The sequence below is a fragment of the Lissotriton vulgaris genome, chromosome 7 (assembly GCF_964263255.1).
Source record: "Lissotriton vulgaris chromosome 7, aLisVul1.2, whole genome shotgun sequence".
Taxonomy (NCBI): Eukaryota; Metazoa; Chordata; class Amphibia; order Caudata; family Salamandridae; genus Lissotriton; species Lissotriton vulgaris.
Genome location: NC_141695.1, coordinates 1,476,032,683 through 1,476,058,453, shown reverse-complemented (window position 1 = coordinate 1,476,058,453; position 25,771 = coordinate 1,476,032,683). Strand labels below are relative to the sequence as shown.

General features: G+C 46.8%; 1 protein-coding gene across 2 annotated transcripts in view; it reads right to left on the bottom strand.

Annotated features, from left to right (window-relative positions):
• The window catches only part of PLCG1 (phospholipase C gamma 1), a 578,648-nt gene that overhangs the window by 132,386 nt on the left and 420,491 nt on the right, over window positions 1-25,771 (bottom strand). For both annotated transcript variants that reach the window (XM_086932272.1, XM_086932273.1), the window contains exons 22-25: window positions 20,292-20,388; window positions 19,310-19,379; window positions 6,023-6,180; window positions 5,118-5,214 (exon numbers count right to left, since the gene is read on the bottom strand). In XM_086932272.1, the coding sequence (XP_086788398.1) occupies window positions 5,118-5,214; window positions 6,023-6,180; window positions 19,310-19,379; window positions 20,292-20,388 (422 nt within the window). The remainder of the gene's footprint in view (window positions 1-5,117; window positions 5,215-6,022; window positions 6,181-19,309; window positions 19,380-20,291; window positions 20,389-25,771) is intronic.

Genomic DNA, 25,771 nt, shown 5'->3' with positions numbered 1-25,771 from the left:
TCACGGGAGTACGCTGCGAGGCCCTATCCAATCCCCCTAGGGTCGCCTAAATAGAGCAGGACCCCGAGGACCTCTTTCCCTCCGAATGAGAGAGGTTGTATTTAGCATCTACATATTGTATGAACATTTGTTCATATATTTTTCTTTTTGTGTAGTACTGTATTTAGGTCCTGACGAATCGCCATTAGGCGAGAAACATGTTGACCACACCAGGGGGTTGAGTTAGAGTTCTGTACACTTTTACGGTCTCTAGTTCCCCTCTCACCCCTTTTAACCAGGGAACCAGCCACGTTAATAAAGTTCAGTGTGGACTGTTTTACCCTTTTTACCTTCACTCACTTTTTTCACTGACTACACTCCTCTATCTCCTCACTTACACCCACCATCGGCAAGGAACTAAAGAACCCCGCCAAAAGAGTACCATCCAGGACTCCGGCAGACATTGCAGCGCCGGTCTGTCGAGGGGCAGTGAGCCGATGATGACACTGGATACCCTCCAGTAAGGGTGTGTTCCACACCGTTTACTCTGGGTGTATGAGGCTCTCCAAGTTCCGACTAGGGAAGTCTGCCGGTCACGGTATCGACCATACCCACTCTTATCTCCACGCATACACACTATCTCTGGGGAACTTTGTACTCTGCTGTTAGCAATTGTGGAACAATGCCACAGTTTTAGGAAAAGAACAAGGGTGCTGGGGATCTGGTTAGTTTTGGTCAAAGTTGCATCAGATACCAGGCAAAAAGTGGGGGGATACTGCAACAGAGTCCAGTTTTCTACAATCATTCTTTCTAGGAGTATTACCTCAATATATTGCAATTATTAGTCCATGCATTGCATTACCAATGCATCCTCTTCCTGGTGTGCATAAACAAGACATATTACTGCCATTAGTTACTTTAGCAATCAGTTTAAAATTCCCTGTTTTATTATGGAGTTATTTGGTCACAATACACGGTTACTGCAAATACAGAATTCCATATAGCTCTTCCAACGCACAACCTTGCAGAACTGCACAACATTAAGAAGTAATAGTTTAAGTGGCACAGGCAAATTTACAAACAAACTTCAATCTTGAGCTACCCCAAGGTACTATATTGTGCAAATACTAAATCTTTATTCCACCAAATAAAATTGTGGCAAGCTCTATAACCCCAGGACACATTGCAAATGGTAAACTTTGTGCAAATGTCATCATGCAGATCTACAGGTGCTTCAAGGATTTCACAAAATTGACTAAGGTAAGTACTGTAACTAGCTTTTGCAAACCAAAGTTCAAGTTTAGCGTCAGTCCTTTGTAGCAATACTAAAGATAGGTTCCTGCAAATCAATACTAATACAGGTCTACTGTGACCAATCGTAAGAAACCACCATTGCATGTCAACCAAACCAAGACAAACATTACCCAAAGATATTTAACCCAAATCCTCCAAAAAGCCTATAAATGCACACTGCTAAGAAGTCACGGCTTAAAATGTATTAGAGTCTGAACTCTCCTTTCCCAAGGATAGCTAGGAATCTCTACTAATGCACCAAACCATCAATCAATCAATCAATCAATCAAAGACATTTATAGAGCGCACTACATACCCGTAGGGTCTCAAGGCGCTGGGGGTAGGGGGGTGCCGCTACTGCTCGAACAGCCAGGTCTTCAGCTTCTTCCTGAAGGAGAGGTGGTCTTGGGTCAGGCGCAGGTCGGTCGGGAGGGAGTTCCAGGTCTTGGCGGCTAGGTAGGAGAAGGACCTTCCTCCTGTAGTCGCTCTTCGGATGCGGGGGACGGCGGCGAGGGCGTGGTTGGCTGATCGGAGGTGGCGTTTGGGAGCGTAGAAGTTGATTCGGTTGTTGAGGTAGCTCGGGCCTTGGTCGTGTAGGGCTTTGTGTGCGTGGGTGAGGAGGCGGAAGGTGATTCTTTTGTTGACGGGGAGCCAGTGTAGGTCTCTCAGATGTCCGGAGATGTGGCTGGTTCGTGGGATGTCGAGGATGAGTCTGGCCGAGGCGTTCTGGATCCGCTGGAGTCTCTTCTGGAGCTTGGCGGTGGTACCGGCGTAGAGGGCGTTGCCGTAGTCCAGTCAGCTAGTGACGAGGGCCTGGGTGACGGTCTTCCTGGTCTCGGTGGGGATCCACCAGAAGATCTTCCGTAGCATGCGTAGGATGTTGAAGCACGCCGAGGAGACGTTGTTGACTTGCCTGGTCATGGAGAGGGAGGAGTCCAGGATGAAGCCCAGGTTGCGTGCATGGTCTGTCGGTTTGGGTGCGGTGCCGGGCGGGAGGCCACCAGGAGTCGTCCCAGGCGGAGGGTGAAGAGCCCAGGATGAGGACCTCCGTCTTGTCTGAGTTCAGTTTCAGGCGGCTGGTCGTCATCCACTCGGCTACCTCTTTCATCCCTTCGTGCAGGTTGGCTCTGGCGGCGGCGGGGTCGTTGGTCAGGGAGAGGATCAGCTGGGTGTCGTCGGCGTAGGAGATTATGCTGAGGTTGTGTTGGCGTGCGATGGCCGCGAGGGGGCTCATGTAGACGTTGAAGAGGGTGGGGCTCAGCGAGGATCCTTGAGGGACGCCGCAGATGACTTCGGTGGCCTCTGACTTGTACGGTGGTAGGCGGACTCTCTGTGTTCTTCCGTCGAGGAAGGAGATGATCCATTCCAGAGCCTTCTCCTGGATTCCGACGTTGCTGAGGCGCTGTACTAGGGTGCGGTGGCAGACAGTGTCGAATGCCGCGGAGAGGTCTAGGAGGATGAGGGCCGCTGTTTCTCCGTTGTCCATCAGGGCTCGGATGTCATCGGTGGCGGCGATGAGGGCGGTCTCGGTGCTGTGGTTGGCTCGGAAGCCAGACTGTGAGGGGTCGAGGGATCCATTCGTCTCAAGGAAGGCGGCCAGCTGCTTGTTGACGGTCTTCTCGATGACTTTGGCTGGAAACGGGAGGAGCGAGATGGGGCGGTAATTCTTGAGTTCGGTGGGGTCCGCTGTGGGTTTCTTGAGTAGAGCGCTGAGTTTGGCGTGCTTCCAGCTCTCAGGGAAGGTGGCGGTGTCGAAGGATGTGTTGATGATGTCTCGCAGGTGGGGTGCGATGACAGCGTCGGCCTTGTTGAAGACGTGGTGAGGGCAGGGGTCGGTCGGCGATCCGGAGTGGATGGAGTTCATCGTGCGGATGGTGTCTTCGGTGCTGATCGGAGTCCAGGCGTGGAGGGTGGTGGTGGGGGGTGGTTGTTCGGTCGTGGTGTGCGTTGGTTGGTTGTTGAAGCTGTTGTGTATGTCCGCGATCTTGTTGTGGAAGTATGAGGCGAGGGAGTTGCAGAGGTCTTGCGATGGGGTGATGTCGTTGTTTCCTGCGCTGGGGTTGGAGAGCTCTTTCACGATGTTGAAGAGTTCCTTGCAGTTGTGTGCGTTGTTGTCCAGACGGTCCTTGAATGCAGTTTTCTTGGCGGCGCGGATCAGCTGGTGGTGCTTCCGGGTGGCAAGCTTGAAGGTGGTCCTGTTGTCCGGTGTAGGTTCCCTTCTCCAGACTTTCTCGAGGGCTCGGCAGTTCTTCTTGGAGCTCTTGAGTTCGTCGGTGAACCATGGGGCTTTCTTGCTGCCGGGTCTGCTGGGCGGGGTCCTCAGCGGGGCGAGCTCGTGACAAGGACTGAGAACCTACAGCTTTAAATTCACCCCAATCTCGGCACACATTGGCCCCCACAACATTATATGCAAAATCTCCTTCAACTACACAAACGAAACCTCATCCCTACGTTCAGTTATTAAACATAGTTCACGTCTGATTCCCAAATCCAATCTGCAACGCACAAACATTAAGTCTACGTAGACTGTGAAACTAGCCATAATAAGCCTTCATTGACTGATGGTGAAGTGGGGGTAATTTGGATGCTTAGCATGGCTCCAAAAAAAGCCATCATGTAGGAACCAACCTTTCTGTAAAATAAATAAATATATCCTCAAGTGCAAGAGCAGATGCCCAGGAAACACTAGTTACTTCTCCTACTTGCCGCTAAAGTAGCAGAACTTGCCTCCCACGTATGTTCTTTTAGGAAACACCTAAATCTACATCTGATTCTTAAAAAGGTCAGCTATGCAGGCTTTGCTTTATTGCATGAGTAAAGAGATAGTTTATGGCTAACATATGCTTTATATGTGCGTATATTTAAATAATATATGTATTACATAAATATATTTCAACCTCAAGCCCTCTTGTACCACTCTTTTACAATTAAATCTAGACTGCATTTTATGTGAGATATTCCAATATTAGTTCATCACAGAGTTGTGGCAATTAACCAACGCAATAAATACACAGTTCCACGCACAAATGACTTTGGACTGGTCTCACTCCACAAGGCGTACAAGTTTCAGATTCTCAATCAATGAATCAAAACACGTCCCATGGCCTAAACATGTGAAATGTAATGCATGAATTGCATTTGATGTGCACGATCTCCCCAAGTATGTACTGCACTCTGTTGCTAGGTTTCTGCTATATAAAATATCAATATATGCATTCAAATACAATTTTTATTTTAACTCCTTCCCTGACTAGGTTATATGAAGAATTACCTTCTAATGGTCCCTACACAGTTGTACCAGCAATAGCTATAGTATTTTTGCTTTTATTAAAAAGGGATTTCTAGGTTAGGCTTGTAGGAGAAGGACAGAAGCATTAGGCTGCAGGAGAGTGCATTAGCTGGAAATTGTGGAAGGCTCTTCCATGTGGTAGAGGAGAGAACTCCTGGGTAATAGAGTAGTAGATGGCCTAGGGAAGCTGGAGGGGGGGGGGGGGGGAGTAGTATAGGGCAGTGGAGAAAAGATGCATCTTTGAATGATGAAGAACAACTGGAGGAAAACCGGAGAAGGTAATGGTGAGGGCAATACAAGAGGTAATGGAGAGACTGACAGAATAGGATAGAGGGAAGAGACAAAGAGACAATCATGAAGAAATGGATGAGGGATGGAGTACTAGGTAAAGGCTGAACCATTAACATTTTTTCACGGGAGAGGGCAATAAGTAGTTTCATGTGATAATGCAGTACCATGATGTTATGAGGGCCGGCAAAATCAGGGTGTACTGGTGGGTGAACGTTTTAGGACTTAAGAAGAGAGGGTAGTAATATTGAGTTTTGTCGCTTCTTACTCTCTTCATCAAAAGGTACGGGCCGGCAGTAGATGACTAGTTCAGACAACTCCAGGGCAATCTTTTTCCTCCTCTCCATCATCTTCCCTTCCGTGAGCTGGAATGAATCAGAAAAACTCCCATTAGGCAGCAGGATGACAAATCAATACAAAAATGTTGCAGAAACAATACACAGCAGTACAGGCCAGTTTTTGCTTGTGTGACCTCACTAAAGATTGTCACTCTAGGTAAGATCTCACATTTTGGTTTAAATCATAAAGGCTAGAAAGATTCGAAACCTGCAAGGCATTCAGGAAAGGCAGCAATACCGAGACTGTGGTGAAGTAAATTTACTATCTAGAATGGCAGCAGGTACGGTCTCATTCCTATTAAACCTGGATAGAGGGGTCAGCCAGTGACATCCCAAGGTGATAGCTGCCATATTAAGACAGACTTTAAACAGAGTGCACAAAGTCCATGAGAGAGGACAGAACAGAGACATGCAAGAGGTTAAACTCCAGGTTTACCGGACTCATAATTATAAGAGAGGGAGTCAGGAAAGTCATTTCCCAGCCAGGGTCAAGGTCTCAGACTACCTAAAGTTTCTGTGGTTGAAAAACCTTGATGGATCCACCTTTCTCACCAATCACCCAAGCACCTGGTTGCACTGCTCATAACAGAAGTCCCAGTACTCATCTTAACTATAGCCATCTACAGCACGAGCTGCACTAAGAAGTACTCATCATGCTTTACCGGACAGATTTTCCAGAAAACAAATGCATATTTTTAGGCTATGTCTTCAAAATGTAGGATGCTCTATTTATGAGCTCCAGAAAGCACACAGTGTAATAAAAAGAGAATGGCATGGTGAACCTAGGGTAATTTAGTGGCATCTTCAGACCGCACATTCTCTTCCTGCTGGTTACCTTCGCGTCTGCAGTCTGTGTTGCCTCCCGGATTTTCTTCACCCAGTCATGCAGATCATCCAGTGAGTCTGCTGCCACATCCAATGTGCAACGAGATGCAGAGGCCATACTGATGGAAAAAATATACGGCCTATTGTTCTTTCCTTCCGGTCGAATGGCTGCAACACACATTCCAGAGAATTAACATCATCAGTACTTACACACATTATTTGTAATTTTGTCTTAAATTAAAAGACAAGATTTTAGGAGACAATTTATAAAGATTTAAAGTCCTTCATCACACCATCTTACCAAAGATGGCCATCTGCAATAGCATCCCAACTTCTAACCAGATGAGAAAGGGTACCAAGTGTAAAAGTCAACCACAGCGTTGGGGAAGACTTTAGTTTTCCTGCTGACACAGGAAGTGCTCACAGCATCCAGATACCATATAATTTTTTTTTTACTGTTTGACAATTAAATTGACAGATGTTTTCCTTTCAATGATACACTCAGCCATCCGCCCTGGAAGTGCTGAATGCCTTTGTAAAGTCACATTCCACGCATGCTGACATCAGCTAAGCGGATGCCCCACACACAATGCTCTGCTTGTAAAAATACCAATATTCTACAGGAGTCTTTTGCCAGCTTTGCCTGCAGAAGCCAAGAAATGGAAACATTCGACTGACAACATTTCACAAAGTCTCAGTTAATTACTGATCGGCCAAAGAGAGCATAAGGGCAACAAACACATTCACTGTAATGAGAAGGCAAGAAATGGAAGGCAGTTGGAATCCAACTGTCTCTCTACAGCCATCAACGGACTAGATTCCGAGACAGAGAAGCCTTTGTCAGAGAAGCTGAGGTGTATGTACAGAATCAAGAACAAACTACCCCTTCCCTCCCTTGTTAAATGCTCCGTTCGGTGGACTGCTGATCGTATCTTTGTGGAAGGAGGCAGTTTTGGCAATGCACTACGTAATGTAACTTTATCTTAAAAGTTAGTTGAGGACACACTGCAATAATCTTGCAATATGTTGCCAGCTGCTAAATGGAAATTGTAGCCATGATAAAAGATCTTGTGTCTATTTGCGATTAGTGTGGTGATGGTCTTTCTGTCGGAGTTAACTTCCATGTCGGACAAAGGACACAGATTTGGGCAAAGGACACAGAGTTGAGGCTTATGCCACCCTTCAGAGCAAAGGACACAGAGTTGAGGGCTTATGCCACCCTCCCACTGAAGGGTGGCATAATAAGGTTTACCCACCCGAGGGAAGGAACCCATTGATCCCAACCAGTACGTACCTGAAATGCCCCTAAATCTAGTATTTAGGGGCAACCCCGAACATTGCCTCCTCAGACAAGGAGAGAGAAGAAGAATAAGGGCTGTAGATCCATGCTGAAGGAAGAAGAGGACACCAACTGACTGGGCCTCAGCCCTACCAGCCAGTCCCGACCTCGACCTGCTCCAGTAGAATCCCGGTCTGTCCTGCAGCCAGCAAGCCCCCAGAACCCGGAGGACCAGCCCTACCTTCAATGAAAAGACTTTGCCTCGCGTGAACACTGGATTTTCTCACCAACAGACTCTGGCTCCGGCCAAATCAGCGAGTCTCCACCACTCTGCACCCAACGACCACGGCCAGAGTTCGAATAGCCCAACACCAAGAGGAGGTCTCCCAGGCGATCCTGACATGGAATATGGTGATCCCTTACCTACCTCAAATCTGCCGACGATGCCTGCAGCCCCTTTCTGGAGGATCTCCCAACCGTGACCAAAGCCAGTAAGGACAACACAATGCCAAATGATACCCCATAGCATTATGTGGCACAACCGTAGGTGTCCTGGCATCCCTCGACATCCCTACTTAACTCTTCAACCGGTGGTCGCCTCCAGAAGATCTACGTCCCCGAGCCTGCAGTGTTTGCTGAAACCAGATAATCCCCATTGAAAACAACAGGGCACCCAACGCCAAAACAGTACCCTGCATCCGGCTGCCCCTGTGCTGCTGCGGGTGCACTTTGTGTGCTAACTTGAAACCCCCCCTCCCCCTTTGCCCCGAGCTTAATTCTAGGAGCTTTGCTCTCTCAACCTGGTTGCCTGCTCATGAGCAGCCACCAACCGGAGGCCCCCTATCCCCCAGTGTATAACACTGGGCCTCAGCACTCTGCACCGGCCGCCCCAGTGCAGCTGAGGGTGCTCTTGGAGTGCATCCTTGACCCTGGGGGAACTCTGGTTCTAACCCCAGAAACCCAACTCCCAAAACCAAGTACCAACCTGTAAATCAATAACTTAATTTCCTCCAATAGGATTGCACGGACTACTTTTTGAGAAAAAAGTTCTAAGTGTGGAGCTGGAAATTCAATGAAAAGTCATACAAGTATGTTTTGATAAATTGCATTACTTACCTTTATACGGGAAATGTTCCAGTGTGGTATCCAGCTATACCACACAGAGTAAGAAAAGTAATCTCAAAAGTAATCCAACAAACTACTCACAAAGTAATTACAAAGTAACTGTAAAGTCATTTCAACAGTTTTTGAACATTTGAGTTACCTGTAGCCAAACCAATTGCATTCAACTGCATTTCAACTGTATTCAACTGCATTATTCTTACAAACTACTACTACACTTACCCGAGCCAGGCCTTGCTTGGTTGTAGAAATAAAATACAACTAAATAATATTTTTATTCAAAACAAATTGGTCAGAGTTTAGTCTTTGGGTGTGTGACATGTCTTGCCTTAGTGTTGACAAAAAATGCTTAACACTATCCTCTGAAAAAGCCTTACTGCTCGACCATACTACCACAAATAGAGAGAAAGGTATTATCTACTTTAACCTCTGTAAGACTTTGGGGATCCACTGGACTCTGTGCACACGATACCTTACATTGGTGTAGTATATGCAGAGCCACCTTAGCAGTGGTACTAGGCTGAAGGTGGACACCCCTATCCAACTAGCTAATTTTCCTGCCTGATTAGCATACCAAAAGGCCGTGGGCTCTTTGAAGCTCCCCTGCTTTGGAAAGCTAATCTGCAGGTTATCCTGTGGGAGGGGGTGTAAACACCCTCTGCCCAAACAGGCTTTGTTTCTTACCTCCTGAAAGCAAAGGCCCTCAACCTTGGGGAGTCAGAAACTTGTCTCTGGTGGCAGCAGACCAGTAGCTGGTAGTTTTTCAGTGGGAACCTCTAAGGTGCCCTCTGGGTGCATGTATTAATAAATACAATACTGAAATCAATGTGGGTTTTATTCATACAAGATGTTTGATAGAAAACATCCCTATTTTCAGTGAAGCCATCATGTAGCTGGGGAACTTGTTTTCACCAGTGTCCAGCACATGCTTTTTAAATGGTTTCCCTGGTCATTTGTACTGGTAGTAATGGAACTGACCAGCACAGAGGCATATCTGCTCGTGCAGGTAGGGCCTCACATGTAGTATAGTGCACCCTGCCTCAGGGCTGTAAGGCCTGCTGTAGGGGTGACTTACCTATACTGCATGCAGTGTCTGCAGGCATGGCACACAGGCTGAATTCCATGTTGTGTTTCCACTTTTGTCTGTACCAAGACAAGCAGACTGCAGTGGCAGTCTGCATAATTTTGGTGAGTGGTCCTTTTAGGGTGGCACAATTGATGCTGCAGAACTCCTTGCCCTAGGTACCATGGGTACCATTTACTAGGGACTTACTGGGAGTGTTAATGTTATTACCAATTGGAGAAACAGCTATGCGATTTTGGGAAAGGGATCTGGAACTGGGGACCTGAATAGCAGGAACCCAGTGCACTTTCAGTCAAAATCAAATCAAATCAAATACAAGGCAAAAGGTGGGGGGGGGGACCATGTCAAAAAGGGGCACTTTCCTACAAGAGGTTGGCAGTGAATCCCTAGACTGGGTCCTTTGTTTTGATTACTTGTGAGTTAAACTATCGGACAAGTTTAAATGGGTACCTCAACATAATAAAAGCACTGTGGTAATATTACATAGAACTAAAGCCAACCCATTCTCGCTCAATATCACCTGCTGTTAAGCTATATTGTGCTAAGGCTCAAATTCAGCATTGTTTGGAGCTGAAGTCTGGGACTGTGCCACACCCAGAAGCTGGGAGCAGTTGAGAATAATTTTATAAGATCACTTTAGGTTAAAAATGAATTTCAGATGTGGCACATTTAAAGCCATTAATGTACTGGATATGCATCTGGTCAACACTAGAGCTAGCAGAGGATAGGGCTTCTCTAGGGGACCAGATTAAAATAAGTAGTGCTATGAAGGTGCCCTGGTTGAAGTTTGTGTCTTGTTGGTGTAAGAAGCTAGGTTTAATTAAACTATGGGAAGATGCTGGAAATATTCGCAAGGTAGAGGGTGTTCTAAAAACCTTATATTGGGCCTATGCTTGCAAACAACAAGTTGTGAGGAGGACAAATGGGCACTTAACTAAATAGTTCCTTGAGTTTAAGCCAAACCTGTACTTTGAATTGTTTCGGGATACGATCATACCACCCCTAGCCAAAAGTCTATTTGTGTGGTTTCAATTCAAAAGTCTACCCTTGAATGTATCCTGTAGCAAAAGGAAAAAAGAACAGACTTCAGACCTGTAGGTTGGTCCCTGAGACAGAGGAGCATATTTTATTCTTCTGCCCACAGTACATAGAAATGCCCAGTGTCCTTAAACCTGGGGGCAACTGCCTATCTAGCTGCTCAGAGAATCTTTTTTTTTTGTTTCTTTTTATTGAAAATATAAACAAGCAAGGCATGAAACATGTTATACAAAGTGCCAGTGCAATCAAGGAAGGAAATAAAATAAAATGAGCAGCAATCGACATAAGGAAGGGGGGGGGGGGGGGACGGACAGGGGCCAAACTTAATAAAAATACAATAAAGTGGTCAAAATGCATGGGTCAGGGGGAAGGTGGAACATCAATGTTATCTACTGCAGGCGGTGTACATATGTCTCCACGATAACTATTCCAAGGTCCCCACACTCTACACCACTTCCGGGGACGGCCCAGGGCCAGATACACAATCTTTTCCCTGAACATACACCAATCCATGTTTTCTTTCCATACTTCCACTGTAGGAGGCCTCTGGGACCCCCACAACTGAGCAATATCTCGCTTGGCAATCATGGCCCCCAGGGATGCCCACTGAGTCTGAGCTACATTATAATCCGTGGGTTCCCAAACGTTCAACAAGCAGCGTCTGGCCTCCGGAAAGAGAGCAATACCAGTCACTTCCTTCATAACCTCATGGACCCCGCTCCAAAAAGCAGCAATCTCACGACATTCCCAAATAATATGGAGAAAAGTCACAACCTGCCCACACCCTCGCTTGCATAATCCCTCCTCAGAAAAGCCCATTCGGACCAAACGGGGGCCCGTGACGTAAATCCTGTGGAGGATCTTAAGTTGTACCAGTCTGAGTCGAGCTGGAATCGCGACCTCCTTGGGAGAGGAGATCGCAGACTGCCAGTCCTCGTCGTCCAATTCAAGGCCGTCACGGGTCCAGAAGTCCCGAAGATGTAGCAGGAGGTCTGACCTATTATTAATTAATTTTTTGTAAACAAGGGAGATAGTGCTGTCGGGTACATCAACAGTCTATCTTCAAGCGGGGACGATTCCGGAATTACCTCACCCAAAGGGAAAACCGACATTAAGGCATGGCGAACCTGAACATAGCGGAAGTACTCTGTCGCCCAATTCAAACTCAGTCTTTAACATCTCAAACGATTTCACCTGGCCCTTAACCCAGAGGTCACCCACCTTACTGATACCGATGAGGTCCCACTTATCGAACCCCTTGGTCTTCCACAGCTTCCCAAGCTTGTCCGAACCGAAAAGTGGGGTCGCTAGAGTCAAGCGATCTTTCCACCCCAAGGAACTATTAGCATCCTGCCACGTACGCAGTGCCGTCCTTGTAGGCCCCGACAGAGTCTTGGCCACCGATTTTGAGTACAGCGCCCTATAATAATTACCCCCGGGCAACAGCCATCTATCCATAGCAAAAGCAGGATTCAATTCAGGACCATACATACCATGATTAATGGCCCCCAATTAAGAAGCCCAATAATAACGTTTGATGTCAGGGAGAGCAATACCCCCGTCATACCACGGGAGCGTCAATTTGGCAAGAGCAATACGAGGCCTACCGTCCCATATCAACTTCCTCTGAAGGTCTTCAACGGCACAAAAATAGCTAGCGGGAACTATATCAAGAGTGTTCTGGAGAGCACACAGAAAACGAGGCAGAGATATCATTTTAAATAGGGCCGCACGGCCGAGCGGTGAAAGCGGAAGTTTACGCCAACCCTCGACGTCCTGTTTCAATCTAGCCAGGGGTGGGAGAAGGTTCTGTTCATACCGGGCCACAGGATCCAATGAGACATAGATACCAAGGTATTTAAACCCCGTCAGAGTCACCTGAATAGGGCAGGTACGTGGAAGAAGAGGGACGTCACCAGAAAGAACGTATAAGTAGGATTTCGCCCAATTAATAATCAAGCCCGAGTTCCTACCGAAGGAGGCCAAGACATCGCACAAAACCATCAATGACTTCCAAGATGAGGTCAAATACAGTAAGATATCATCTGCGTAGAGCGAAATGCGATCTTCAAAATCAGGAGACCATTGAATGCCCTTCATCGAGGGTTCCCATCGGATCCATGCAGCGAGGGGCTCTAGGGCTAGGGCAAACAGTAGCAGAGACAAGGGACAACCCTGACGAGTGCCTCTCCCAAGACTAAATGGAATAGAAACACGACCATTCACAACAATTTGCGCAAGGGGGTCCTCGTAGAGAAGCCGCACCCAGCCAATAAAGCTGGGTCCAAACCCAAATTTAGCCAACGCAGCCCATAAGTATTGCCATTCCAAGGTATCAAAAGCCATCGTGGCCTCCAACGACGCCAAGACGGCCGGCTGACGCAACGTCGCAGCTCTCGCGAGAACGCCGTGCAGATGCCTAAGATTCAGGGCAGGATTTCTATGCGGGATGAAACCAGATTGATCCGGATGCATCCACTCACTGATAACGGTGATCAAACGGTTAGCCAGCATTTTGTGAGAATCTTAGGTTCGGCGTTCAAAAGAGAAATCGGCCTGTATGATGTGCGCCTATCCCTCGGTTTCCCCTCCTTATGGACCACCACAATGGTCGCAAGACGTTGATCACTAGGGAGAGAACCACACTCACGAGACTCCAAAAACATATCTCTTAAATAGGGTGCTATCTTGTCAGGCCGCAACTTGTAAAGTTCAATAGGCAGGCCGTTGGGACCATAGCCTTTCCCGAACGCAGGGAGCGAATCGCAAGAGCCACCTCCTCTGCGGTTATTGGAGCATCCATTTGTTCCCTATCCAAATCAGAAAGATGCGGTAGAGCAATATCACGCAACAATAGATGTGAATCCTCCTCCGGCCTCTCCGACACAGAGGAGTACACTGACTGAAAGTGATCCGCAAAGCACTGAACAATCTCCTCAGGGTCAGTACCACAACCACCGCTCGCCGTCTCGATCACAGGCACCACAGGACTGGCCCTATCCTTCTTATCCAGCCACGCTATCAGTTTGCCTGCTTTATCTCCCACATCATATAGCTGTCCCTGTTCCTCTCTACTCATGGCCTTAGCCGTATCAGTAACTAACGCCCTATATTCCAACTGTTTAGGTCGCAAAACATGCGTCTTGACACGGGTAACCTCCCGCTCCAGGCTGAGCTCAAGGTCCGCTATCTCTGCTTCGATCTTAACCACCTCCTCATCCCTCCGTTTCTTAACGCCTGCGATTAACGACAGGGCCTGGCCCCTAAGGACGGTCTTGAAAGCCTCCCAGAGTGACACCGCAGACGAAACCGAACCCTCAATCTCAAGAAAATATTGGTCAAGAGATTTTACTAGGTCCGCACGAGTTTTAGGGTTCTGGAGGTACCAGGGGTTGATCGGGGCTACCCGACCCTCTGTCCCAGAATTGGACTCTATACGAAGCCATAGTGGAGAATGATCAGAGATCCCCCGAGCCAGATGCTTAACCTCAGTAACAGAAAGCGCCTGTGCAGCTGGCACCAAAACTTAATCAATTCTAGAGAGACTACCGTGAGCGCCCGAGTGAAAAGTGTACTGCCGCTGAGCAGGATGCAACAATCTCCAGCAATCCACCAAGCCCAGAGTATCGATGAAATCGTGAAGCCAGTTCTGCGCCCCCTTAAGATCCCTAGGTGGATGTCGATCAACCATACCAGAAACCACAGGGTTAAAATCACCACCCAATAGCAATGATCCCTCGGGGAGAGCAAGGACCACCCGTCCCAAGTCCGCAAAAGTAGTTAACTGTAGGCCAGGGGGGACAGACAGAACCCAGGGAAAGAGTCCGGCCCTCCCACCTACCAGTTAGAGCGACATAGCGCCCCCCCGTCATCGAGGACCGCAGCGTCGATCTCCAGTGGGAGAGAAGCCTTAATTAGAATACCAACCCCCCTTGAGCCAGAGGAGAACCCGGCATGGGCGACCAGACGATACCCCTTCCTGTTCATGGCATGACAAGTATTACCTATCAAGTGCGTCTCCTGAAGAAGGACCACATCTGGGGAGAGACGTTTCAATAATTGCAGCACTACCCCACGTTTAATCCTGTCCCCCAACCCATTCACATTCCAACTCATCAGTTTCAGCCCCCTACCCCCCCATCCGAAAGTGAAAGAAGTTCCAACCCCAACAAGAATCCAGCACTTCGATCAGAAGGTCTAACAATACATTGCCTTGCAGAAAAACAAACACACACCCCAACAGGAACCCCCAATCCCCCCACCAACATCCCGTTACGAACCCCCCCACCCTGCACCCCTGCATAAGACTAGAAAGCCACCCCTACTTGCAGTGTGCCTGTCGCCCCCACATCTAACTAAGCTACAAAAAGTAAGTCAGAGGAGGAAAGAGACCCACCAATAGCCCTACAACCCCCCCGGATATCACAACCATTACCCTTGCAGGATTAGCGAACCACAGTTCGAGGCCCACTGGGGACCCCAGAAACCAGGCAAAAGGTGTCTATGCCTGTTCCATCGGTCCGCCTTCCGCCCCTCCAGATTGTTCATCTGGCGCATGATGGTTCGGCAGAGTGTCAAGCCAGTCAGCCACCGCGTCCGGCCAATCGAAAAAATAAGTGCGCTCAGCGTGTTTGATCCTCAACTTGGCCGGAAAAAGCATAGCGTACTTAAGGCCCATATCACGCAGTCTCCTCTTTACCGCCAGGAAGCCAAGTCTCTGCCTTTGAACAGATTGGGTAAAGTCCGGGTAGAAGTTGATAGTAGTGTTCTCGAACTTCATAGGACCACTCATCCGCGAGACCTGCAGGATAGCGTCTCTATCACGGAAATTGAAAATCCTTGCGATCATAGGCCGTTGTGGGGCACTCCCCTTTGGCTTACTACCCAGAACTCTATGAGCCTGCTCAACCGTGAAAAATTTACTCAGTCCCTTGAGTGCAAGATGGTTAACAACCAGATTTTCAATGAAGAGGTCAGCTGCAGAATCTTCCGCCTTCTCCGGGATCCGGATGATACGAACATTGTTCCTCCGAGAACTCCCTTCAAAGTCCTCCAGACGACGCACAAAGAGATCATTGGAGGCCTTCAAGTTGCGGACCTCCGTCTGCAAATCAGCAACTTCACTCGTCAAACTGGAAGTCTTAATGTCCAACGACTTGACTTTCTCGTTCGTTTTCGTCAAGTCCGTACGGATCAGATTGACATCGATCGCCACAGTATCAAGTTTATGGGCGAGGGTCTCCATTTGTTGCCCAAGGGAGGATTTGATCGCATCTATAGCGGCCATAACATCTTGCAGGGTCGGTTCAGTTGGAGCATCTCTCGTGTCCTCCAGCGACCTGCCCGATCCGCTGGGAGATCCCCTAGTCTGGGCATAACGATCCATGTTGTTATTCTGGGTATAGCCACCCCGCCGAGCTGTCTTGAGATTCTGCTTTTCCCCCTCCGGTTTCCCCGCCATTGCAGGGTGCAGACTGACGTGAGGCAGGCAGACTAGGTAGGAAGATAGCGGCTCCAGGGACCCCCGGGAGGTGGCCCAACCTCAATCAGAGGGCACACGCCAGGTATCCTCTCAAGACTCTAAAAGCGGTGAGGAGGTAGACTCGGGTGCAGCGTAGGATAGCTGACCTCGGCACTGGGGGGTCGCTCTCCGTCGGAACTCCCTCCGGAAAAACAAATCGAAAGTGAAAGTCAACCAGACCGGTCGACCCCACCACCTCAGGCCGATGTTGTTCAACTACAGCTCGGGCACCGTGCCAACTCCACAGCCGGGCATCACGGAGGCGGAGGCCGCAATCTTCTGAGCACCACAACACCGGTTCCCGGGGCCCGATTCGGAATCGGAAAGCAGGTCTCGCCTCACCCGTGGTTCATCTTCACGAATACATCAATGAAGGACAGGAAAGATGACAGGATATACGTGGGAGGTTACAAGGGTCTCGGGAGCCCTGTGCTCATGCGGCCATCTTGGTCGCGGGCGAAGCTCCTCCTTCTGCTCAGAGAATCTTAATAAATATTACTTCAAGCTGGATTGTATTTGCAGTCAGCCGTTTCCTGCTAAATGTATGGTGAATTTTTTTACCTAGCCACACTAACAAGGCAGTGTTAAAAGTGCTAACCATATTATAGTGCAGTATTTGGCTAGGTTTTTGTAGAACTACAGACACTTTGCACCTTATAAACCCTGCAATTTCTGACTTTGAACTTCTATTTTGGTTAACTACTGCGGTCTATTTGTTATTTAGTTGCCCATAGAATTTTTGAAACCTGAAACCCCTGGTCTAATTGCACCAGCTAATAGTTGTTTTATACTAAATAGAAGAAACAAGTGTGTCACGCCTCTGATTTAGTTGGCTTAAATTGAGTAGCTGCTTTTAATGATAGCCAAGATATTTTAGTATTGTGTATGTTTAGGTTTTAATAGAATCTCAGACGCTTTGCACTATACAAATTTTGAATGTGTACTGTTACACCGCTAATCAAACTGAATTATCGGATGCAAGTTAAACTGTTATCTATTCGTTTAAAGAATTTTTAGGTCAAATAGTTTACGCTGCCAGTTGCCCTTGGTTAACTGTTTGATACAGGCATGTGAAAAGTCATTGGTACAGTAAGCTTAATTGTGTAGCTATCTTTAACATAAACCAAGATTTCCTATCAATGTGTACTGTTCGGTTTCTGCTGAACTCCTGACACTTTGTACTTAATAAATAAGCATTTCTTGATAACGCTCTGTTACATTGTTAATCAAAAATACAAATCGGATCTTGTATTTTTTATTCCTAATCTTTTTAGAGATTTGAGAATTCACTTTTTATTACATTGTTTTAAATAATGACAAAAAACTATATGTATTCATAGATCCTATGGTTGATTTACACATGTGATGTGTATGTACAATCTGGAATTTGTTAAATATCCTGTGGCTGCTCCCTGAGAAGTTTTATGAGACAAATATGCAGTAAAAATCAAATGTTTAAGATAGTTTGGTTTATATTTTTGTAAGCTTGATTTTACTACGCCATGCCATTTCTGATGTTTTTACTGTATGCCTTAATGGTTAAGCTAACCAAAAACAGTACTTTTGAAGTGAAGAGTCCTCGCACATTGTGTTTATGGGACGTCTTGTGGCTCAGAGTTGTTTGAACAAAAGCAAGCTGCAACATCAGAATAAAAAAATAGATGGCAGAAGTATGCAGAACATTTGTACCAACAGTCACACATTTTATGTACACCCTGATAAATTGCAGGCAATCTCATTTTGCACTAACTGCAAGTAGTGTGTAGAAAATCCATTAGACCAAAACACAAACAGAAAAGATATACGTATGCTAGTCAGCTCCAACTCCTCTGAGATCAATCAGTGTTTCTATCTACACCCTGCCATTCTCTTACATTTCAACATTCACCACCTGCACTAGTCAGCTATTTGAATCTATGGTATTGTTGACTATACTTCTTCACTCTTTAGTTTAAAGCCACTTTGCACACTAAATAGATGCCATGTCACACCACTATTTTATTCTATGCAATGATGCCTAATTGGTCCTATTCCACTATTCATCTACAACCCATAGGGCCATTCAATTGCAGCCTGCTTTACTGTTGTTTTGCAGACCTCTCACATGAGTTTCTATAATGGAGAAGTGTGGCTCAATGGTTAGAGCGGCAGACCCTGATGCAGAAGTCTAGCCCGGGACCAGGGTTCAATTCCCCGCCTCGGCGGGTCTTGGGCTCAAAATTCCACGGACCTGATAATTCTCGCCTCGGTGCCTATTCCAATCATGGAGTCCCACTCGGCAACTCTGGGCAATAGCTAGCTTAATCTCCACAACGGCCCCCACAACGCTAAGGATGCCTGGCCTCCACCTTGGGGGTGCCCAGGAGTGGACGCCTCACAGGGAAAGCCAGGATGGGTTCCACAGCGGTATTCGTACAAGCGCCTTGAGACCCTTTCGGGTGAGTAGTGCGCTATACAAGTATCAATTTACATTTATAATGTCCATTTGATTCTGTGCTGTTATGCCATTTAATCCCATTTGCCTTGCTAATTTAATTTGTTCCCTTTGGCTCTATAATTCCAGTGATTTCCAGCATCCGATTCCATCTATATCTAGGTTTCAATTCCATACCATATCATTAAGTTCCATCTTATGCAGCCATCTGACTCAACCCCTTTCCACCACACTATCAATACTTCATGCTGTAATTTTACTATTAATGCAACTGACTCCAAATGCCATCAGACTTCAACTTATCCCTATGAAGCATTTGATTCTATCCCATTATGATAGTTTGACTCTTTTCAGGTACAGGCACCTAGCCATATATCAGTCATGACAGTCGACTATCAGAGTACACCATTATATGCTATCAACATTCCATTCTGTTTCACCTAACAATTTGATTCGACCTTGAGATGGAATTCAATTCTTTCACTTTGGCACGATAGCATAGCATTCTATCTTGATATTCCTACTTACTGATGCATTTGCATTCTATCTTTATTACACAATTAAACATCATTTTGTTCTGTCCTCTGATCCTGCCCCACTCAAGCAACAGATTTCATATTATCAAGTTATATTTACAGTATGTCAAACATGCACATCCAATTTCTCACTACATCTGCTATACGTCAGAAACCATGAAATAAAATGTCTTCACTGATGCGTTTGGGAGGAAAGACGAGATATCAGGTTCCTGGTTCAAACTTAACTCCACATTTCTCCTTCAATTTTACAAAAATTTAAATCAGCTGTAAAAGCACTCACCAATTTGGCAAGATGGTACATCAAGGACACCCCCTAACAGATCTCCCAGAGGGCTGTTCTCTTCCAGGAGCTGTTGGAGATTAATGTAGGAAGGAACATTAGCATTAACCACAGAGTTTGGTAGCAAATGTCATAGTGGATGAGACAACTGGAAATGAATGAGCAGCCCAACTGAGGTGTGGACGAGTGCAGCTGTCTAGTCACACCCTAAGGCCACTTTTGGGTAAAACAGAAAGCAATTAAGGTAATGGCCTTTGGTTGAATAATACCCAAGTAAGGGGGGGGGGCTTCCTAAAAAAAGAATGGTTTCCCTTTAAGAATGGGAACTCCCTAATTGCTAAGGTGACTCTCGCCTTAATTTTTAACAGCAATGTATGCCAGACTCTTTGCGAGACAAAGCAGAACACAACATCATATTTTACCAGCAGCAAAAAGTGCAACACTGGGCACAGTTCAACTAAACCCCAAGAAACTGGTCTGAAAAAGGCCAAATACGATTTTTACAACCAGCAGTGAACTCTGCAAATAATAGCTGATAACCAGGAAAATAGAGCACATGGTCCTCCTGGCATGAGGAGATTTCCTTGCTTCACCTTAGAAGCTCGACTCACTCAATTTTCTAGCAGCCATAACATGGTGCATGAAAAGAATCTGAACTTCCTACAACAGAGACACTTGGAATGCTGCTTTATCTGTTGATTACAAGACACAATTTGAGGCTTTACTAAAGGATGACGCATAACTTTGATTGTCTTAACTTGTGATTTCCACAAGCAATGACCAACTACTCTTGAGGCATGCTCAACAACCTGGCAATTGATTGAATACAAGGCAAGTTGGTCTTTCCACGCCCACTGGTGCCCGGCAGTAAGTGCTATGAGGTAATCTCAGCCGGAAGCGCTTTAGTTAGGATTCATATTTAATGTATGCAAGAAGTACATCAAATTGCCCTCAAATCAAAGTCTTACTATTATGACCTCACCTGTCGGTCTGGCTCTAATTCAACAGGACTGAAGATATCCTCCACATAATTTGAAGGGAACCACATCTGCTTCTTTCCACCATAGTCTCCACGCCACCTAAAACAAGAACAAAATGAGTGCATAGTGCTTGGATACTAACTGCAAAACTTGATAAGACTTCTAAAGGACAAAAGCAAGGTTTTCTTCTAATTGTAAGAAAAAAAAGAGTTTAACTGTAACGCCAGTTGTCTCGTCAGAGAATCTCCATTGAAGTCCTAAGCGTTTGAGTAGTTCCCCCCAATGTGCGTGAATCTCGGAGCAAATCTTCATAGAATATCTTCTTAAGTGTAGATGTTTGCCTTTCTTCAGCAAGGCCTGCTGAAACACTTAAGAAAGAACATAGCAGCCTAGACAATAGGCTACATTGGAGACATACCTCAGATTTTACTTACAATACCTCTGAATTCATATCATTTTGGAATTAAAATTTTATAAAACAGCTTAAATCTCTTTCACAAGACCTTTTTTGTAAAGGTAGAAGATGAAGGATAGTAGGACAGTGTAAAACTCACATGGCAGCCTATGGGGCTAAACAGTGGCTGCGCATTTAGAGACTCCGAGACCACCAGTATCCCAATCATGCTTAGCAGGCGGCAATTGCCTCTGTTCTATTTGAAGGAATGCTTTAGCCTTTCGGAGGATGCAGCTTCGGATGTCGAAACTTTCGTCGCCGGCGCTCCTTTCGAGGACTTAGCCTCTGTTTTTCGGGGTTCTCCCTCAGGCTTTCTAGGCCCTGACTGGGTTTTCGGGGTCGTAGACTCTCCTACCTTTTGTGAAGGTCTCACATCGGTCTCTGCGACCGTGAAGTCATCTGGTCCCTCGGCGATGTTCTCCTCTTCGTCGGAGGAGGCACCCAGCTGGTAGAGGGTCGGCGTGGTCCCTTTCCCTTGCATCGTGTGGTGGGCCACCCTCTGTCTCTCTCGAACTCTCAAAGTCTTCGGCGTGAAGATTGAACAGGCGTTGCAATCCTCGCTGGAGTGGTCGATCGGCAGGCAGAGGTTGCAGACCGGGTGCTGGTCCTTCTGCGCGTACTTGTGGTGGCAATTACGGCAGAACTTGAATGGAGTGTTGTCCATGTGCTCGCTCAGGGGGCCCCCTGCGCGCGCTTTCTCCTTGGCCGTCGAATATCACGACGTTTTCTCCTCTTTCTTCGTTCTGGCTCGAGGAGGTCTTCTTCTCCGACTTTCCTTGGTCCTTTTTCCTCAAAAACTTGGTGTATTTCCTTCTTTTCTCCTGAAACTTCTCCGGAGCTTCATGCGACGATCCAGACCCAACGGTGGAAAAAAGAATCTGAAGATGGCGCCCAAGGGTGGGAGCTTCCGCAGGAAGCGTGCCGACGTCACGAAGGTGCACCAAATGGTGGAAAACATAGACGCCCACCTGGGCTACAAAAAAAAAAAAAAAAAGAGAAAAAAAGACTACGAATCCGGACCCAACCACCAGATCGGCGGAATAATGCACAGCATAGTGAATCCAGAAAGATTCACGCTGTAAAACAGACCTTTATATAGCCGCTTTACAGATCTCAGCTATAGGGACATTTCTCATCAAAGCGGCAGTAGCTGCGTTGCCTCTAATTGAATGGGTCTTAGGTCTATCTGATAAGGTCTTGTTGGTTTTTTGATAGAATAAGAGAATGCAAGGCACTGTCCATTTGGAGATGGATTGTTTGGAAGTGGCTAAACCTGTACGAACCAGACCATAATTGATAAACAATTGGTACGATCTACATATGTCACGAGTCTGGTCTAGATAAAACTTCAAGAACCACCTCACATCCAGGGAATGAAGAGTTTCTTCAGACAGAGCTGAAGGGTGCTGAAATGAAGTTGGTAATGGAATTGTCTAATTGACATGAAAGTTAAAACTACCTTGGGGAGGAATTTAGGGTGAGTCCTCATAACTACCTTGTTAAGAGTGGAAGACAGTGTGGGGTCTGAATTTCGATAATCCTATGAGCTGATGCAATTGCTATGAGGAAAGCTGCTTTCCAAGAGAGAAACTGTAAGCATGCCTTGTGAAGAGGTTCAAAAGGGGCTTGCATGAGGACTATATTAAGCTCACAGGGAGAGGAAGGATACCTAATAGGAAGGAAAACCTTTGTTAGCCCTTCAAGAAAGTCCTTGATCACTGTGCTTTTGAAAAAAGAGGTTTGTGAAGGACATTTTCTGGAGGCAGTGAGTGCAGCCAATTGGACTTGTGTGGAAGAGAATTGGAAGCCAGATTTCGCCAAATTGAAAAGATAGGGAAGAATGACATCTTCCGGACAAATAGTAGGATCTATGTTCTAGGAGGAACTCGAAATGCAAAATCTCTTCCACTTGAAGGCATATGCAGAACAAGTTGACGGCTGTTTAGCCTCCTTGAGGATGTTCATGCAATCCTTTGGCAAGTTCAGGTGCCCATACTGCACTAGATCAGGAGCCATGCTGCTAAATTCAAAGATGCAAGTTTGGGGAGAACCATCTGCCTCTGAGCTTCCGTAGAAGGTTTGGTCGGCATGGCAGCTTGAGATGTGGTCACTGTGACTGGTAAAGGAGATCTGTGAACCACCATTAAAGTAGCCACTCCAGGGCTATCAGAAGTGGCTCTCGAGTGGGACAGCTTGAGGAGAACTGCAGGGATCAAATGGAATGGTGGAAAGGCATGAAGAAATTAGCCTGACTTCAATCCTTAGGCATTCCCAAGAGTCTCTAGCTGGAAGTACCTTGAGGTCAAGTCTTAGCAATTTTCGTTTTCTGCGGTGGCAAACAAGTCGAAGTGCGGAGTGCTCCATAGCCGAAGATGTCTTACAAGATGTCGTTGTGCAGGACCTATTTGTGATATTCTTGCAGGACCCTGCTGAGTGCATCTGCCGGCGCATTTTGCACACCTAGGAGGTGAGTTGCCGTCGTCCATAGGTTCCGGACTATGAGTCATTTCCAAATTGCTTGGGTTTTGTAGGAAAAAAGTCTAGACCGTGCCCCCGCGTGTTGAGGTAAAACCATGGTGGTCGTACTGTTCGTCTGAACACGTAGGGATGGTACGGGCGATACGCTTTCACCGCAAGGTGGACAGCCCCTAGCTCGATGGGATATGTCCTCTCTTTCGGCGACCATGTGCCTCCTATTTGGTGGGCTCCCCATCCCAGTAACGATTCATCTGTCAGTATAGTTTGAGAGGGAATCTGTTGGTGAAAAGGCATCCAGTGAACGAGATTGGATGAAGAGCACCACCATGTCAGAGATTGCTTCACATGAGGGGGGAGAATGATCTTATCTTGCCTGTTATCTGGTCCCACTGGTCGTAAACACATTCCTGCAGGGGACGCTTGTTGAGGAGTGCATTTGGAGTAAGGAAGATACATGCGGCCATGGAGCCGAGGAGGGATGACACTGAACTCACCGTGGGATAAGAGGCTTTCATTAGCGAGTCACATTTCCAACTGATCAATTAAAGTCTCTCCTCCGAAGGACAAACCTTTGCCTGCATCATGTCGAAGGTGGCTTCTACGTATTGCAGAGCCTGAACAAGGGTGGAGATTGACTTGTGGTTGATGTGAAGACCCAACCGATTAAGGACACTGCATGTCCAGTTGAAATGTCACTGGGCTTACTGTGAAGTTGACGCCTTAATTAACCAATCTACTACATAGGGATACACGAAGATTTGGTGCCTCCAGAGGTGAGCAGCAACTATTGGCATGCACTTCGAGAATATTATGGAAACTGACTTGAGGCAGAATGGAAGGACTTGGTATTGTTAGTGGTCCAGCTCAACTACAAACCTCAGAAACTTGCGATGGGCACATGAAAATACATGTCTTGGAGGTTTATGGAACAGGGACAATCCCCCTGGTGTATTTGGGGATAGACCTGATGTAATGCCAGCATACAAAACTTCTCTCGCCAAATCCATTTGTTGGCTATTTCTAAGTTGAGGATAGGGCTGAATTCGTCCTAGTCCTTTTACTTAACTAGACATTATCTGGAGAGGGTGCCTGTACCCCTTTGTTTGTGGAGAAGCTACCTCCACCGCACACTTCTGAAGCAAGATGTTGACTTCTTCCATAAGCATGTGCAGGTGATGGTTGGATGATTTTGGTAGTATGGTCAGAAGAGGACTGGTGAATCGAAGGGAAGATTCAAGGTTTGGCGCCAGGTGTGAGTTTACCCCCGTGGGTGGGTTGTTGGTATGAGCGCCCTCTAGATTGTCGCTCCTGCTGCTGCTGATATGGCCACTGTTGTGGCTGGTGGCAATCCTGAAACCAATGAGGGTAGAACCGTCCAAGGGTAAAATCAGTGTTAGTAAAGTCTGAAAGAACGCCTTTGCTCTTTCAGACTTTCTAGGCCACCTGCCTTAAGAATCTCCATTTCAGACTACATGCAAGCCATCTCGTCAGTGTGACTGCTGGAGAGGATGGACCCCGAAAAAGGAAGATTTAAAATCCTTTGCTGCAACTCTCGTTTTAGAAATGTTTAGTGTTGCCAGGACTGTCACCTTAAGGCAATGCCATGACAAATATTCATGTGTCGCTTACAGGGAGGAGTCTGCTGCAGCGCTTATGACTTGGTTGGACACCAAGAAGCCTTCATTAATAATCTCCAGGAAGTCTTCCCTTTGGTTCCGGGGAAGGCAGTCTCTAAACTGCTGGCTATAGTTCCAGAGTGCTCTATCATATATCCAATGGACCCCTGCCAACCACACATCTTCCACAGGGCCACCGCTATCATCGCACCCGAACTAGGACGGATGATCAACACCTCCCTAAGATCCGGCATCTGCCCAGACGACTGGAAATAGGCAGGGGTGAAACCCCTCCTCAAAAACCCAACGGCCGACACAACAGACCTGAAAAACTACCGGCCCATCTCTCTCCTCCCCTTCAAGGCCAAAGTCACAGAGAGACTCGTGAATGCCCAGTTGACCTCCTTTATCGAAGAGAACTCCATCCTAGACTCCTCCCAGTCCGTATTCCACAGCAACCACAGCACCGAGACCGCCCTCCTCACCGCTACGGACGACATCCGCATCCTACTTGACCAGGGACACACTGCGGCCCTCATCCTTCTGGACCTATTCGCAGCCTTTAACACCATCTCACATCGCATTCCAATACATACATCAGCATTTACAATTCCCACCTATGTTTAATTGTTTTAAAAGAAGTGTAGCATCTATCTCTACCATTTTGGGAAAAGTTCTCCATCCCACTTCTAATAAATCAGAATACATGGTCAGCATTATTTCTTTAACCGCATGCGCGATAGCGGGTTTTTCCCTCTGCGTGCTGAAAATTCGAAAATCGCGCGTTACGTGACAAAGCCAGCTCGTCATGCGCGCAGCGCAGGCAACGCCCATGACGAGCTGGCTTTGTCACCAGCATCGAAGGGGTTAAAATCTTGCTGCTAATGCACCTCCTCTTTCAGTCACACATGTTCATGTGATTGCCCGGATGTGC